The sequence below is a fragment of the Pelodiscus sinensis genome, chromosome 21 (genome assembly GCF_049634645.1).
Source record: "Pelodiscus sinensis isolate JC-2024 chromosome 21, ASM4963464v1, whole genome shotgun sequence".
Lineage (NCBI taxonomy): Eukaryota > Metazoa > Chordata > Testudines > Trionychidae > Pelodiscus > Pelodiscus sinensis.
This window is the reverse complement of record NC_134731.1, coordinates 3,481,588-3,498,912: the sequence shown is the minus strand read 5'-3', so window position 1 is coordinate 3,498,912 and position 17,325 is coordinate 3,481,588. Positions and strand designations below refer to the sequence as shown.

General features: G+C 45.8%; 1 protein-coding gene and 1 long non-coding RNA gene across 3 annotated transcripts; one reads left to right on the top strand and one right to left on the bottom strand.

Moving 5' to 3' along the window:
• Positions 1–3,589: 3,589 nt before the first annotated feature.
• UBC (ubiquitin C) lies at positions 3,590–5,983 on the bottom strand. The gene is made up of 2 exons (XM_075904356.1): positions 5,825–5,983; positions 3,590–5,112 (listed from the first exon to the last, which is right to left on the bottom strand). Exon 2 carries the CDS (start codon positions 5,104–5,106, stop codon positions 3,733–3,735), a length of 1,374 nt encoding a protein of 457 aa, XP_075760471.1. The 5' UTR covers positions 5,107–5,112; positions 5,825–5,983; the 3' UTR covers positions 3,590–3,732.
• Positions 5,984–6,226: 243 nt separating this feature from the next.
• On the top strand, positions 6,227–17,114 carry LOC142819199 (uncharacterized). Of its 2 annotated transcripts, none has more exons than XR_012896997.1 (3): positions 6,227–6,369; positions 15,393–15,437; positions 16,438–17,114. It is a non-coding gene; the product is annotated as an uncharacterized LOC142819199 (long non-coding RNA). The 2 variants fall into 2 exon arrangements; XR_012896998.1 differs by having other exon boundaries at positions 15,393–15,447.
• The last annotated feature ends 211 nt before the right edge of the window (positions 17,115–17,325 follow it).

Sequence of the window (17,325 nt, the reverse complement as noted above, 5' to 3'; positions counted from 1 at the left end):
ATGTTATTAAATGCTAAAGGGATTAAGAAATGTATTGCTGGCTTGAAAGGTGGTGAGCCTGCATGTGTAGCTTTTGCTTCAGTTACAGATAGCATGAGCAGAATCAGGGAAAGTCATGGCAGGACAGCAAAACCCGTGACACTGGATCTACTTGAAAAGATAATGCAGGCTGCACACACAAGTATATGGTTTCCTGCAAAGCTCAAAATCAAATAAAGTCTCTGGCTGTCCCTCAAAATCCAAGTCCCTGATAAAGCATATCTGTTGACTACTTTTTTTACCAGTAGTTTCAAATAGTTTTCTGTTATAACTGATTTAATATATAGCATGTGCTGTTTGTAGTGCAGAAAAGTGACTTTACCAGTAACTGGAGTTTAGGTACATTGTCTTTCTCCATTCATGCCATGGGTGTCTGGTCCAGAACCATCTCCAAAGCAGTGATTGTTATAGGCTTGCTCCACCTGTGCAGCCCAGTGGGCATGTTACACACAAAAGTAATTCTACAGAATGGCTGTTGGGTACATAATGGCTCTGACAAAGCCTCCCTCATATGGTCACTGCACTGAAATAAAAAGCTGTTTTAAATAAATATCTCCTTACTAGTGCCTGTCAATGTCACATCTAAAATTCAGGTATTACTAAATATATCCTCTGTGAGCACTGGATTCATGACCTGAGACCCTAACCCTCAACAGATCCATCTACACTACTTGTTTTTGTGCAAAAACCTCTTGCGCAAAAAGCCTCGAGCTGCGAATATGCTAATGACAGCGCAACAAATGCTAATGAGCGCTTCATTAGCTCTACTGGCAAAAGCCAGCAGTGTAGACAAACTAGGTAAAGTATCCTTTTGCCTGAAGTGTCCTTTCTAGCTCTATCTTTATAGCCTGCTAAACAAAACTTGCAATGAAAATCAAATGTCAGTGAAGAAAATGTAAAAATAAAGAGCATTTTCAAAAGAAGCACTTTTGTGGAGCAGAGATGACATCCTGTGGGTTAAAATTTAGTTGCTAATGTTTAGAAAAACAGGCTTTCAGGGTGGATTCTCCAAGCACATGAGTAGTTAACCTTAAGGAGAGTTGCAGGCATGCATTGAGAACAGATTCCAATGATTTCCTCCTAACATTAAAATGGGTATTAACAGTTTAATAACTGTTTAAAACAGAATTACTTCAAGCATCAAACATACAATTATATTCCATAAGGCTGCGTTTCTCAAACTGTGGGTCCCAACTCCCTAGAGGCTCGCAAGCAACTTAGAGGGGGGTCGTGGTATCACAAAGTTTGAGAACCCGCCATAAGGAATTAAAAATTGATGCAAATGTATTTTCTGATGCCCAGTATCCAAAAGGATTTTTTTCAGTTAATGGGAGCAGTGCTGCTGAATAAGACTCTTACAATGCAGCTACAAAAGAACATCTTTAGAAATACAGCCAAGACTGCAAAAATGCAGAGGTATTCCATATGCTTACTCACCCATATCCTCTTGCCCCTTAAATGATATAAAGCTTTGGTTATGCAGTATATATTTGTTCTGGGGGGAGGAGGGGAGAATACTGCTTATCTATTAGTGACTGTTGCAGCATTAATGATGCAGCCACTTATCTTATGAACAGAGTTGCAGAAGTTTATACAAAGGTAATAAAAAAACCCACAATATAATAGGGAACAAAGTTTGCAGTTTGACTATTTAGATTAGCTTCTCTTGAAAAGGTTAGAGTGGATTCTTCTACCGAAAAGTAACAATTTAAGAATGGCACTGGAAGGAGACTCACCCAACCATCTTTACCTGATGTTAAATTATGGAAACAGAGCCTTGACGGAGAAGCATCATAAACAATGCGGAAGGAAACCCAAGAAAAAGGACATGTGGCCCAAAAATAAGCTGCTGAGATCAGGAAAAAAACAACATGTTTTTAATGCTAATGTCCCTCCTGTAAAGTAACAGTTTAAGGTTGTTTTTATTTAAATCCATGTTTGATAGTTAAATTTTGCATTTGGAAATTAATCATTGGCTGGGAGAGTTGGTATCCTAAGAGGAAACAATTCTAGTTACTGCAATTAGGCCACCAATATGCAGGAAGAATCCACATCAACATTATCAAATATATTGATTTTTAAAAAGCCTATTGCTTTGAAAGTCTTAGTTTATATTTTGAAACATCTTAAAAAACGACTTTTCAGTAACATACACCTTCGTGAGTTTTACTACAGGTTGCACCCCAAAAATCAGGACTCTTATCTGGCAACATCCAGTCATCTAGCAGGACCACAGATGTTCCTGAACAAGTGTCCCCTATGGCATGCGGGCCAGCAGCTGAGAGCCCTGGGCATGGCAATACTGTTGGTAGCAGGGCCAGGGCCTCAACAAGTCCAGCAACAGTAGCAGAGCTTTGGTAGCATGGCAGTACTTTTTTTTTTTTTTTTTACAACAAATGATTTAACCCCATGGCACCTTTAATTGGGTTTCTACTATTGTAGTTTAGAAGCTATTTACAAAGGGAGTCAGGTCAATTGTTTTAGCCATTGACACAAGTCATGTCTGTGTGCAGTGAGCATGAGTTAAATGTATTTTGTTAATGAAGTAACAGTACTTGCTGTTGACACTTTCCAGTGACCTGTTGGTAAGGCTGAAACATCCTCAGCCTATAGTTACAGGTAATACCTCACATTTCTGAAAAACAACGAACTGAATAGCTATGTTTGAGTTTATGTATTTTATGCACTGCTATAAGGTTAAACATGTTTGGACAGCCTATTTTCAACAGCCCACACCACTTGATGCAGCTAACACTGGCTCAGCTCTGAAGAAAAAGGAAGAGTTTTACAGAAAACTATGGCTGGCAGTAGTGGGCAAGTTTAGGCAGAAAGATTCTATCCCACCATTCTTTTGCTTAAAGCTAAAGCCCATTATTTACTACTGCGATATTAACCCTTCTAATGAAGTGTAGAACTATTCAAATATATGTATGGAAACCTATAGCAGCATTAGTTCTTCTTAGAAAGCTAGTATTTCCCTTGAGCCAGTTTTCATGTGTGCAAAGAAAACCTAGAGCCAGTTTGTGCGCATTTGTTACCCTACATTGAGTGGGCTGATCATCTCATTTGATTAACAAAAAATGCACTGAATACATTCTCTAATGCCAAATGGTTGATGCAGTTTATAGAAGAGGGGAAAAACTGACTGCAATACCATTGCCATTAAGAAAACCATTATAAACAGCAGGACTTACACTAATGCGGTTTGAAAAAGGCCAAGTGAGCAACAGCACTAGCTATAGCAGAGGGGCATGTTCCTTTCTTTAGAGTAGGCTTTAAGTTTTACTAAGCAGAGAGGCATAACTGAGAATGCCTACTATGAAAAGGGGACCAGAACCTCCTTTCCTGTCTCAAATGTATTGGAATTAGTATATCAATGAATTTTCCCCATTATAATTAAGTTGAGGATTTCATTACTTTGTATATTCTGATCTAAAAAGTAAACTCAAGACCAGAATTAGTACCTAAGCCTCCACATACCACTCCATGGAACACAATCAGATTAAAACTGGTAATTGGGTAAGTACTGCATAGTTTCACAAAGACCATATAATGTGCAACAAAAACCTTTATTAGCATACACTGTTCAGCATTTACTGAAACTTGCAGTTAACTTACAATATTAAGACATTGACGGGCTACAGTGCAAAACAAATGCTATTGGCAATCTTGTAAAGGAAGAGCCACAATAACTTAACAGCCACCTCTCAGACGCAGCACAAGATGGAGGGTGGACTCCTTCTGGATGTTGTAGTCAGACAGGGTGCGGCCATCCTCCAGCTGCTTGCCAGCAAAGATCAGCCTCTGCTGGTCAGGGGGGATGCCTTCTTTGTCCTGGATCTTGGCTTTCACATTCTCAATAGTGTCACTGGGTTCAACCTCTAGGGTGATGGTCTTGCCAGTCAGGGTCTTCACAAAGATCTGCATACCACCTCTCAGACGCAGCACAAGATGGAGGGTGGACTCCTTCTGGATGTTGTAGTCAGACAGGGTGCGGCCATCTTCCAGCTGCTTGCCGGCAAAGATCAGCCTCTGCTGGTCAGGAGGGATGCCTTCTTTGTCCTGGATCTTGGCTTTCACGTTCTCAATGGTGTCACTGGGTTCAACCTCTAGGGTGATGGTCTTGCCAGTCAGGGTCTTCACAAAGATCTGCATACCACCTCTCAGACGCAGCACAAGATGGAGGGTGGACTCCTTCTGGATGTTGTAGTCAGACAGGGTGCGGCCATCTTCCAGCTGCTTGCCAGCAAAGATCAGTCTCTGCTGGTCAGGGGGGATGCCTTCTTTGTCCTGGATCTTGGCTTTCACGTTCTCAATGGTGTCACTGGGCTCCACCTCTAGGGTGATGGTCTTGCCAGTCAGGGTCTTCACAAAGATCTGCATACCACCTCTCAGACGCAGCACAAGATGGAGGGTGGACTCCTTCTGGATGTTGTAGTCAGACAGGGTGCGGCCATCTTCCAGCTGCTTGCCGGCAAAGATCAGCCTCTGCTGGTCAGGAGGGATGCCTTCTTTGTCCTGGATCTTGGCTTTCACGTTCTCAATGGTGTCACTGGGTTCAACCTCCAGGGTGATGGTCTTGCCAGTCAGGGTCTTCACAAAGATCTGCATACCACCTCTCAGACGCAGCACAAGATGGAGGGTGGACTCCTTCTGGATGTTGTAGTCAGACAGGGTGCGGCCATCTTCCAGCTGCTTGCCAGCAAAGATCAGTCTCTGCTGGTCAGGGGGGATGCCTTCTTTGTCCTGGATCTTGGCTTTCACGTTCTCAATGGTGTCACTGGGCTCCACCTCTAGGGTGATGGTCTTGCCAGTCAGGGTCTTCACAAAGATCTGCATACCACCTCTCAGACGCAGCACAAGATGGAGGGTGGACTCCTTCTGGATGTTGTAGTCAGACAGGGTGCGGCCATCTTCCAGCTGCTTGCCAGCAAAGATCAGCCTCTGCTGGTCAGGGGGGATGCCTTCTTTGTCCTGGATCTTGGCTTTCACATTCTCAATGGTGTCACTGGGCTCCACCTCTAGGGTGATAGTCTTGCCAGTCAGGGTCTTCACAAAGATCTGCATGGTGAACTGTACAAAGAACGAGAAAAATGTTCAGCTTCCCATAATGATCAACTTGCTACAAAACAGGACAAAAACCCAGACCCCAAAAGCTTCCCACTAACACTGCAGTACAAAAAGTGACTCAAGATATGCCAGTAAAGAAAGTCTTGGAAATATTTTGGAGACACAAATCTCCCAGTCCTGTTTCCTGGAGTCTCAACACCAAGATGGTGCTGGCTTAAAGCACAACATCTCCTGCCCACAAAGGGAGTCTGAGCTGAGCAAGATCGAGCCTGGACCCAAATGCTCCCTCCCCCGCCCCCACCAGGGAACTAAGCGCGAGGCTTATAATGGGGGAGGGGAAGAAAAAAAACCGCGCGGCCATCTTCCCACCCCCACTCTCTGGGACTTTTACCGTCCCGGCCGCCCCGCACCCCCACGGCGGCTCGGCCCCATCCCCCTCTGCGCGACGGGCGCCGCTTACGGCATGTGGGGGCCACCCCGTTTCCCGCCCAGTCACAATGCGCGCCCGTGACTCGCGCCCTTCTCTTCCGGGAAGGCGAGCGAATGGCGCCGCGCAGCCCCCGCCATCTTAGGCCGGGGCCCCTCGCGCCCAACCGCCTTCCCCACACAGAGCAGGGCCGAGTTAATACCCCGCCGCGCGCGCAGGCCGCTCTCCGCGCCACTGTCCTCATCGCCCTCCCGCTCACATCCTGCCGAGGTGCCCCCCAGCGCCTACCGTTAGCCCGGACGCTCGTCTAGAAAACCGAAAAAATTTGCTTCACAAAGGCTGACTTTACCCCGCTACTACGAAACCGCACTGCTACAGGGTGTCTCCGCCCGCTCCTATTTATGGGACGGGTGACGCAGTCGACGCACGCAGTCACGCCCCGCTAGTATCAGTGCGCTGCAGAAAATAGTTCCCAGCGGTGGGCCTGCATCCAGGGGAAATAGGGGTCCTTCCTCCTCCCGGAACCTTTTTGGACGTCTCAAAGCTACGCCCTGTCCCCTTCTCGGCCAAATCCACCGCTCTCCCTCCGAATAACCGAAGTCTCCGAGGCGCGGAGGGATTTTTGCCACGGTGAGAAGGCTGCCAGACCGCTCTGGAAGCTTCGCAACCCCTGAGGACGGTAGGCGGGGTTCTGGCACTGATCGACACTGATTGGGTGCGGAGGGGGCGAGACTGGTCGTTGATTGGCTCCCAGAGGAGTCTAGGGAGAAAGCTCTGGAAGAGCCGGGGGGGAAGGGGCGAGCGGTGCTGGCCGCTGATTGGCGCGGGGTGAGGTAAGCCTTGTTGCTAAGGGGCGCGACTCGGTGGAGCAGATTTCGGGAGCGGCGCTGCCGCAGTGGGGGAGGGGCCTGGTCTCTCAGGCGGGAACCGTCTCATGCGGGGGGAGGGGGACTCCACAAGGGAGGCCAACGGCTCTGGGAGGGAGGGATGGCTACAGTGCCCCCAGCAGCCAGGTTGGGGAAGCCCCCCTCCTGCCTGGACCAGCGGCCATTCGTGCCAGGGCGAAGAGCATCCAGCCTCTTGCAGGGCCGGCTTCGCGGGGGGCTGTGCCTGGCGCCATTTGAACCGGGCGCCGCCACCCGACGGGCCGTGGGCAACCGAGGCGCGTGAGCAGGCGGCAGGAGCGGCTCGTCCTCTCAGGGGCCGCAAGACTGTCGCAAGCGAGGCGGCCTCCCGCGAGAGGGTAGTTTTGCCAACTGTGCCTGTGTCCCTGGAGTTGGCGGGATGAGCCGACGGACCCGTCGCAGCGCTTCGACCGGACGCACGCGGCTCTCACAATGGCCCGTGCCGTCGGCGCGCACCGCACCGCCCGTGGCCTTGCGCCACGTGCCTGGCACTGTAGTAATACCAGTCGGAGAAAAACCACACGGACGGAAACCAGCAGAATCTCTGTGCTTGGCAACAGTCTTGCGGGCCACGCAGAGGACCCCAGTGGGCTTCATGTAGCCCCTGCTGACCGCTGCCATAGACTGACATTTCAGACGGGAAGCTGTGTTAGTCTGTAACTGGAAAAAAACTTTAAAAAACAACAAATAGTCTCACAGTACCTTAGAGACTAAAAAAAAAAATGTGGATGGTGTCGTGAGCTTTTTGTGGTCACAATCCTTTGCTTAAGATGAATGGAGTTAAATGGTCCAGGTTGCAAATTTGAAAGCCTGGACCCCGTAACTCCATTCATCTGAAGAAGTGGGTTGTGCCCACAAAAGCTCATGACACCATCTATGTGTTTTGTTAGTCTCGCAAGGTGCTGTGGGACTATTTGTTGTTTTTTAAGATTTTTCATAGACTGAAATGAGAGTGGGGAATTCATGGGTCTGTACTCAGCTAAACTTCACTGGTGCAACTTTTGCACCTCACCTAAGCTTGTACTTCTCAACAGTGAGGAGTCTTGGACTTGATCTATTGTTGTCTTGCACCTAGTGTAGTCAGGCCAGCACAAAGTGAGTGTGAAAAGTCATCGTATGTATGAGGCTTTATCTATGCTATACAATTCAGTATAACTACACTGCTAAAGGGTGCAATGTAGTTATACCGACTTTAACATACACATATGCTCCAATGTAGACAGCACTGTGTAGATGGGAGAACTCCCATGACATAGTTACTACCACATCTCACAGAAATGGAATTACTAAGCTGATAGGACAGCTCTCACATTTGCTTACAGCAGGGCTCTCAAACTCCTGGCCTGAGGATCATCTACAGATCAGAGCGTATTCACAGTCCGGCTTGGGAGACCTGTGGCCCAGAGGGCCATGTCTGAACCTGTCCCCCAAGGCCTGCTCCTTTCCATCACTGACTCTCCCTCTATCTCCCCTCCCCCATGGTATCCCATCCTCTGAGAGACCCAGCTTTGAGGATTATTGAGGGGACCTAGTGTGGGGGGCAGCAGCGGCAACAGGAATGATAAGGAAGCAGAGCAAGTGTGCCTGCTGAAGAGTTGGAGCTTCGGGGATGGGCTCAGAATGCCCCTTGGGCCGTCCGGACTCCCAAACAGAATTACATACAGGAGGCCCCCAACTTGTGACGTGATTGATTCCAGGGGAAGTGTCGCAAGTCGGGGATGTCATAACGCGAACCTTCATTTACGATAGGTGCCATGCGCCTGTCGTAAATGTGAGCCGAGGACGTAAGTCGGGGGTTTCCAGCCTCTTCTGCACTTACAAAAATTGTTGTAAGTGCGGGGGGTCGGAACTTGGGTGGTTGCAAGTCGGGAGCCTCCTGTATATGCTTCGGCCCATAGATGGCCCGTGGGCTGGGAGTTTGAGACCCCTGGCTTAGCGCATCTTCACCAGATGTGCTACAGTGGCACAGCTGCTAATGTGTAGTAGAAATATGCCGTAAGAATGGTAATGTTTTGCACTCGTGTTTTAAGCACGTGGGTTAAGTCCATTTATTCATATCTGAATACTGGTGACATAACAGAATTTTCACAAGCCTCCTCAATCCACCACTGATTTTGTACGCTCAGTAGCTAATCTCTCAGTGATTTACCACACACTATCTGTCCATCTTGCAGGTCTTCCCTGACTATCATGATCCACCATCATTACTTCCATTAAAACTTGTTTGGGGTTACTTTTATTACTATGCCTAATGTGACCAAAGTACATTAGTTTGTGCCTTTTGAATTCAGGGAGCACAGTCTGTTGCTTTACATAATGATTCTTGGCATTCTCCAGTAGTGTAAATTATTACACATAGTGCAGGGCATGGGTGGATCAGGCCCTTTGTGTCAGAAACATGTTCCCTGCTGGGTTCCCCCAGCGTTTTTTATCGGTCTGTAATTCTTTAGGCACACTTTTCTGTATACCTGGAAAATAAATATTTCTTGGATAAATTCTCTATCATCTGTTTGTTAGTGCTTGTGTGTTTCCAGAGTCCATAACAATTGTCAAGTTTACTCTAAATTTCACTGGGGAAAGGGGAAAATCTTTATTGAAAATTATGGTAAAATGCTACAGTACTAACTGTACTGTCCTGGAATATTCTGTGTTACTACTTCTATGTATGTTGCAATTGTGAAAACAAAGGCAGGCCAGGAACAGTACAGGCTTATTAGAAGAGTGGAGAAATTTCATTATTTAGAACTTGGTCAGTTGAGTAACTGCATGTCCATGTGTCATACTTAGGATTCATGTTTTTCTAATCACATTAACTTCAGTTTCCTGGACTACTTTTCTTCTAAATGTAAAGCATATTGCCAAACTTTATTTTGTTACTGGGGTGTTGTGAAACAGCATAGTTATTAAGCGCTGCAATCAGAAACTCAACCTAGTATTTACCAGAGTTTTTAATAGAAAGTTCTGGTGAGGTCATGTAATAACTTCCTCATGTAAACTGACAGGGAATTGTTGCAAATACTAGTGGAGCTTCATTTGATCCTTGAACCAAGGTTATACAAGGGCTTTGCTAGATCCAAAAAATTTGTCACATGGTAGAATTCAGCTTACTGCTAGTTCTTCCTGTGGACCTGAATGAACTTGTGGTTCAATAAAAAAAGAGAACTGATACTTTTTCTCACTCAAACACAAGCTGGAATCTGTACAAAATTATACATTTAATATCTTTTTTTCTCTGATTAATACACATTTGGTTTTCTTTAACATAGCAAGTTTGCTCCTGCTGGGAGCACCTTCCCAGTTTACAATGAAAGGAAATGAAGCCATCCAGAATAAAAATACAATTAAAAAACAAACATATACACATGGTATATGTGTAGGCAGAGAAAAAAAGGTAGATAAACAGGCACAACCAGGAAAGCAGGGAGAGACTTATTTACAGCAATAACCTGAAATGTTATATGTAGACGTTTAACAAATTGCAGTGTTATATTTTGTTTTCTTTTAAAATCTCTGACTTTTCCTGCCATACATCCCACAAATTCTAGGTCAGAAAGTACAGTTAGTAAAACTATTGTGGGAGACCATCTTGGTTACGAGTCATGTGGCCCATCGAGGTGAAGGAAGCCACTCCTGCAGTCCCCTCACTAGCCTCTGTTGCCCAGTGCTGAACTATGGTGAAATTAATTATCCCCCCAACATGCACGCACTTGATTTGGTGCATGGGAATCACATAATTGTGGCTTCCGTTCTGTGACCTCTCCCTTTTCCTTTCTACCATCTGTGTTCCATCTTATTTGGAGTCATCATGGAGCCCACCTCTGTGCTGGGAAGAGGGTAAAGATGCTTCTCCCATGCAGCCATTCCAATTACATGTGTTATTCCCCCCCGTTCTTTTCCTCTCTGTGCAGGGCAAATTCAAGGCAAGGTCAATACATGAGATCAAATTAGCTAGACTTAATTTCATGCCCTGAATGACGTAGTTAGGCCAACCTAACCCTTGATGTAGAAAGACTGGGTCAGTGGAAGAATCTATTACCTCTTGGAGAGCTAGAAAAACCCTTTCATGGCTGTAGTTGTGACACTGTAGCAGCTAAAGTATAGACATGCTTCAGAGTCACTGTGCACTCTGAATTTGGACACATTCCCTATAAGCACAGAGAATGGAACTATATATTTTTATTATCCTTTTCTGAGCACCACATTTCAAAAAAGATGTGGAGAAATTGGAGAAGGTCCAGAGAAGAGCAACAAGAATGATTAAAGGTCTAGAGAACATGACCTAGGAGGGCAGACTGAAAGAATTGGGCTTCTTTAGTTTGGAAAGGAGAAGACTGAGAGGGGACATAATAGCGGTTTTTAGGTATCTAAAAGGGTGTCACAAGAAGGAGGGAGATAAATTGTTCTCCTTGGCCTCTGAGGAGATGACAAGAAGCAATGGGCTTAAACTGCAGCAAGGGAGGTTTAGGCTGGACATTAGGGAAAACTTCCGGTCAGAGTGAAATTGTGTAGGGAGGTTGTGGTATCTCCATCTCTGGAGATATTTAAGAGCAGGTTATATAGACAACTATCAGGGATGGTCTAGATGGCACTGGGTCCTGCCGTGAGGGCAGGGGACTGGACTCGATGACCTCTCGAGGTCCCTTCCAGTTCTAGTGTTGTATGATTCTGTGATTATCTCATCACTCTGGATAGCAGTGGTTTGCTATGTCAGTCATAAGGCTGTGTTTGTTGCATGTACGGTGTGCCAGATTCTGCTTCAGTTATACCACTGTGAATCCAGACAACTCCACTGAAGTCTGGTATGTAACTGAAAACTGAGTTTGGTCTCATGAGTTAGTAAATGATGGAGATTCAGCCTTAGCTCAGCATTTCTGTTGGTGAGAGAAACAAGCTTTTGGGCTTATACAGCTTGCTCAGTCTCTCATCCACATAATTTGGTGCAATACAAGGTATTATCTTACCCACCTTTCTTCTCTACAATCCTGAGGCTGGCCTGCCTACAACATCACTCCCTACACATAAGGTAAACACAGATTAGGAAGGTCTGACTGCCCTCAGTTCTTCAGGTAACAATTTTCTTTTTACAAAGTATAAGCATTTTTATATGTTGCTTAGACAATTTTATGTGACTATGTATCACCAACCACCAGCTGACTGTGAATACTATATAAAGAAATGAGGCTGGAAAAAAATCCAGATCTTGTGACAAGTTTAACTGCACAGGTGGCTCCTTTTGCCAGAGCATGAGACATAGTTAGGAACACAGCTTCCTTGTATTGTGGCTTCAAAAGTAGGTCACTGGGCAGTACTACAAAACAACCTACTTGCTGAAAAGAGAGCTGCATGATCACAAGAAATATATCACATGGATTTGTGCATTCTGGAGCACAAATCACAGATGGTGACCTATCCCTATTAGAGCCTTAACAACTGCAGATCCTTTCTGCTGGGACATGCAGTTTATTTGTACTTTCGGTGGCATAACCTGAGATGGGCTGGCTGTTGGAGAATTTGAGAGTGTACAACAGGACTTCTCAACTTTGGAAGCCCTGGGGGTCACAGTGATACTCACAGCACATGCCAAGGGCTGCAACTTAAGTGTGGTTGTATATATATATGCAAATAGCTTCTTTCACACTGATGGGCATGAATACAAAGATTAAGGCAAGACTACACAACACACAGTCAGTTCTGCTGATATTAATAAAAATGCGATATTTACCCGATTTCCACCCATATGACAGCACTTTTAATGAGCAATGACAGTCCAGGAATTTAACTACTAAAATGCTTAGCAGCAGAAAACCATTATATTGACTCGCTGTTGTGGAGTGTGTTCCCAGTGGAGGCCATGTTCAAATGCCATGTTGAGCCCTGCGTAAACCCAAACCGCACTGTGGGCCGCAAACAAACGGGTCACGGGCTGCATGTTGAATAGCCCTGGTGTACAGTAAATGCAGCATTTCTCCTGCAGGGAAGGGCTACTCTTTGATTAATTTTGCCACAAAGGAAAACCAGTATTTATTCCCAGCTCGCTCCTAAACTCACTAAACATGTCACATGTGCCTGTCTCTTTTTCTGCACATAGATAATCACTTTTACCTACCTCAAAGGAGCACATGAGGACTACATAGCTAGGCATAGTTCCATTTCGCAGTGGAAATAGGACCTATCCTTTTTTAAGATCTGTGCTAAAGCCTTCAACATGTCTGGACAGGTCTACATGACACAGAGTTAAAAATACCAGAAGCTAATTTACATTAGTGCTTCTCTCATGACTAGGATTGGAGCTATAATAGTGAGATATGTTTTAAAAAAATCTCAGTGCAATAAAGGCTATGTGTGAATAATGAAATGTGAAAGGATGACATGAGTGAAAAGGAAGGAGAGAGACTATAAGGGGAAGGTGAAACAGACGACTGAGTAGGCAAATATTGGAATAGAGCACTCAGATTTAGGGATAGTGTTGTATCCTAAAAACATTTAAGATCCATCAGCTGCACAGTTTTTAAACTGTTTCCTTTAAAAGTGGGTTAAACAAGGTGTTGCTAGCTAGTTCAGGTAGAGTACAGCTGTGTTCAACCATTTAAAAAAGCTTTTCTTTGTTCTTTGTTAGCATAATTGGACCCATCCATGTTGGTCAGTGTAACTTTGAGCTAGTTTTGTAGAAAGCATTTTAAAGCCTAAATTATATGGTCTGTTCATTATATGACTTTAAGCTGCATATAAAATAACATTTAACAATTCAACATTCTTGACATTTTTAAAAAATTGACATATTGAAGAAGGTGATAATATCAATATCTGATAGTTAGTTATTTGGGTCCATTATGGATTTCCTTCAATTAACCAAGTTCTACTCTAGTAGAAAAAAGGAAGTGCTTTGACAATTCTTGGTACAAGTGTTTCTAGTACCAGTGCTCTGATTAGATTTATAAAAACGTCATTAATTTTATAACACCCTGGGAGGTTTCCGGGGCCCTACAGGGAAGGAAGAATAGGACCTCTGTACCCTTCCAAGCATGTCGTAAGAGGCGACTAAGGAGGGCTGGGCATGGGGCTAGCAACCCCATCCTGTAAAAATAAACATATGCTACAAAAACATCAACAATTTCAATTTGAACAGCAAGCCAGCCTTCCTTAGAGAGGCTTGGAAAGAAATTGTTGATGGCCTATGCCCCCATAGGAGCTAAGGGCAAAGAAGAAGAATTTTATAACACGCTCTGTTAATATTTTGTACCTACTATGGTAATGGTAATGGTTTCAGTCCATGATAATTATTTTTCTCCATTTTCAGTTTATTTACTACATGTTCTTAAGAACATTTTGGGTGCGATCCAACTTGCTACAGTTTAGAAAAACTTTTTGTTGGCTTTAGTACAATTTGGGTCAGGCCCAAATTGTCCTGGTAACTTTTACCCAGCAACAGGAGGAAGATGCCTTGCTAAAAACAGGAAAATATTGTTATAAAATGGGAGGGAGAATTCGGCAGGCATAGGATCTGAAACTATTTGTAATTTGTTAATGGACTTGATTCCAAATTGATGATGTGAGCAAGAGCTGGTTTTACAAAGTAAAATAACTCCATTCTAAAGCAGCTTCCTTCCATTGACCCAGTGGCAGAACCCATTTTTCCCCATAAGCCAGGACAAATTGACCCAATATATTCCTGTTGATGAGCGAATCACCCAAAATACCCTTCACCCCCATATATTAAGGTTCAATCTCAGGCAGTGTTTTTCTTCTCCACTGGTCAGGTTCTGTGGTACATGTTGAACCTCTCTAGTCTGGCACTCTCTGATCCAGGAACATCCATGGTCCAGCATGATTTTAGCTGGCTGGATGTCTTCTTATCATGGCTGTGGCCAAGTTTCCCATGGGCCTATAAAGTTTGTTTACAGCCACGAGTCCTGGATCTCAGTGTTCTGTGCTGTTATTTAGCTCTAATTTATTCCTACATGTCTTCTCAGAGCCCAGTAAGCAGTGAAAGTGCTAGTGATGCTGCTAGACAAAATTGACCTCCTGTGGTTTGATAAACTCTCTGGTTCGGCATCAGGTCCCCAGCTTGCCAGACTAGAGAGGTTGAACCTGTACTGATTCCCATTATTTATGCCTCTTGTCTATTAAGCATTTTGTTATTTATAGGCTACTTCTACTACCCTGGCCTTTAGAGTGAATGTGAAAATCAGGGTCCATAACTTTTTCTTTAGCCCACTAGAATCCAGCTGCTTTCAGTGCTGCTTCTCCAGTGTAAATTCCCTTGCAGACAGAATCACAGGCAGCACTGCAGGTCTGTGTTCTGCTGAGTCACCATTACACGTGGACTCACAGCACAGAGAGCACAGAAAGGCACCTTTGTAACTTTAACATCGAAACACATCAGCTATCACTGGGAGTGAACTTTGAATGTCAGAAGATAAGGAGAGTGTTTGCTGAATTTTCTGGACTGTTCTCCCTGCGCTGTAGGACGTCTTTCTGAAAACGATCGCTTTTCTCCTTCTCAGTTGTCTCAGATTTTGAAGTAATGTATTCCCCATCAGGCTATTGACGCCTGTTGAGTATTGCAGTTTAAACAAGTGCTACATCAGATTTGAAATTAACCAACTCCTTCTTTGGATACTGGGGAGGGAGCTCCTTAAACTAAGGCGTACTGAGTCTTGGTAGTAAAGTACACGAACTCTGAGCTTTTTGCTCACATCTGTAGTATGGCTGATATTTGCCACTGTGCAAAGGACCATCCCTAAATCCCTTGCATCACATATATCCCATGTAAAACCTATATTGAGGACCTAATTGGGACTTAAGTGTGCATAGCTCCCTAGCACAGGGCTGAATTCCATTTTATGTGAGTGTTCACAGAGCACCAACCAAATTCTCCAAGTCCTGTTACAGCATGCACTGTGCAAAACATAGGATTCCCTGAGAGCAATCCATTTTTTCTGTTGTTCCAGAGTCCTGGTCAGAAACGTGGAGAAGATTCTCTGAGAACTCCCTGGGTGTGTCTATGTAAATACACTTGGCTTCTGCTTTGCTTAGATTTGTTAAATATTCAGCCGATGGAGCAGTGTTTTGCTCATTGGAATCAACATAATTTGTTGTATTGTTTGTATTAAATGCAGGGCTAACTGAAATGTGTAGAAGGGGGTACAGGAATGTGGGTTCTGACTGGGGTTAAGGGATTTGGGTGCAAGATCTGAGATGGGGTTGTGACCTGGAGGAAGGGTGTAGGAGGGGGTGCAGGATCTGGGAGGGGGTAGTGACCCAGGCCAGGAATGCAAGGGATTGTGGTGTAGGGTCTGAGATGGGGTAGGAGTGCAGGAAGAGGGCCGGGGTGACCTGTGACTATAGGCCGACTCAGCCGTTGCCTAGGGCGCCGCCTTCAATGGGGCGCCCGATGATGACGTCACAGGGTGCCTGGGGTGCCTGATGATGACGTCACTCCATTGACGGCCATGCAGGCGGGGGTGTTGATCGCGTGTTCCGCCTGGGGCACCAGCTGCTGCAGCCCGCCTCAGGCCACTCCTGAAGGGGTAAGAGGATTGGGGGGAGGGAAGGGCTGGGGTGCCAGAGGCAGGCTCTGGCTGGGAGGCACTTACCTAGGTTGCTCCCAGCCAGCAGGTTTGTCAGTCAGGGTTCTTCCCTGCCTTCCATGCCCCCGCAACAGCTGCAGGGGCCACGTGTGGCTCAGAACGCTGTGAGCCTGGAAGAAGAGGGGACTTTGCGCATTGCCTGTCTTGCAAACAGGCAGCTCCCATTGACCAGAAACCCCTCCCTCGAGGCTCACAGCACTCAGACAACTGCTCTGAGCGGTGTGCGGAGTGGGACAGGAAGGGAGCCTGGCTGAGGCTCCCAGGGACCGGATTCAGACTGCAGACTGTATTTTGCCTGCCCCTGCTACACACCTTCCCCTGCCCGGTCTGGTTTGACCTACTCCTCATTCAAAGAACAGAATTAAATAGGGATCATTAGAAGCCTTGTTATTATGTTCTGTTGCAGCAGTGTTTCTTCTACCCTGCTTGCTAAGAGTCAAAATCACAGGGAGCTGAAATCACTTGAGCCTGATGGGCAGAAGTCACAGCCAAGAGGTGGATAGTGGCAGTGAACAGTGACTGACAGCCAGCAGGATGGTGGTGGAGAGATGTCACGAGCAGCTAGCAGCGCAGTGGCGCGATAAGTGGCTGCAGGACGGTGGTGGAGAGATGCAATTAGCAGCCAGCAGGGCAAGAGACCCGTGGAGCGAGTAAGATGCCTTTTTACCTCCCCCCACACAAGATCGGAGGGGAGCTCTGCAGATGCACCTCTGATCCCTGGGTCTGCACTGACCAAGGGCAGTGACTGAGCAGGGTGCAGAGAAGGGCTGGGTGTGTGAAGGGGACACTGAGGTTGCTGGACTTAAGAACCTGAGGGGAAAAGGACACTGCCCAGCCTAGGTGGAGTGGGACTGTCACTCACGGTTTAGGATTATGAGCCCTGCTTGTGGTGTTTTCCCAAATTAATCCCAAGTTACTTCCCTTCCTTTTATTAAAAGTTTCTTTTCTACACTCAGATTCTAGATTTGTGAGTGGGGAAGCTTTGCCTCTGACAGGCACCCAGAGGTGGGGCGTCAATTTCCCAGATCACTGGCTCAAGCCAGTTCTTTGTTGGATGGATGAGGAACCCTTAGATATTGACCCTGGCTCTGGCAGCTGCTGGCTCCACCTGGCAGAAGAGTTACACCTGTACCGATTGCCTGCCGTCTTCCCGTTTCCTGTTCAGTACTTCGTTTTTAAACTCCTAATCCTCCCACTTGGAGTAGAAAGCACTTACTGTGGCATGGTGAGTGGAGGCCACATTCAGATCTTCCTTCCACTCAGTCTGCCAGCCCTGCATGCGTGCTGTGTTCCA

Bases quoted from the DNA above. Each gene is read 5' to 3' on its own strand.
- UBC (XM_075904356.1), bottom strand. From the start codon at position 5,106: ATGCAGATCTTTGTGAAGACCCTGACTGGCAAGACTATCACCCTAGAG.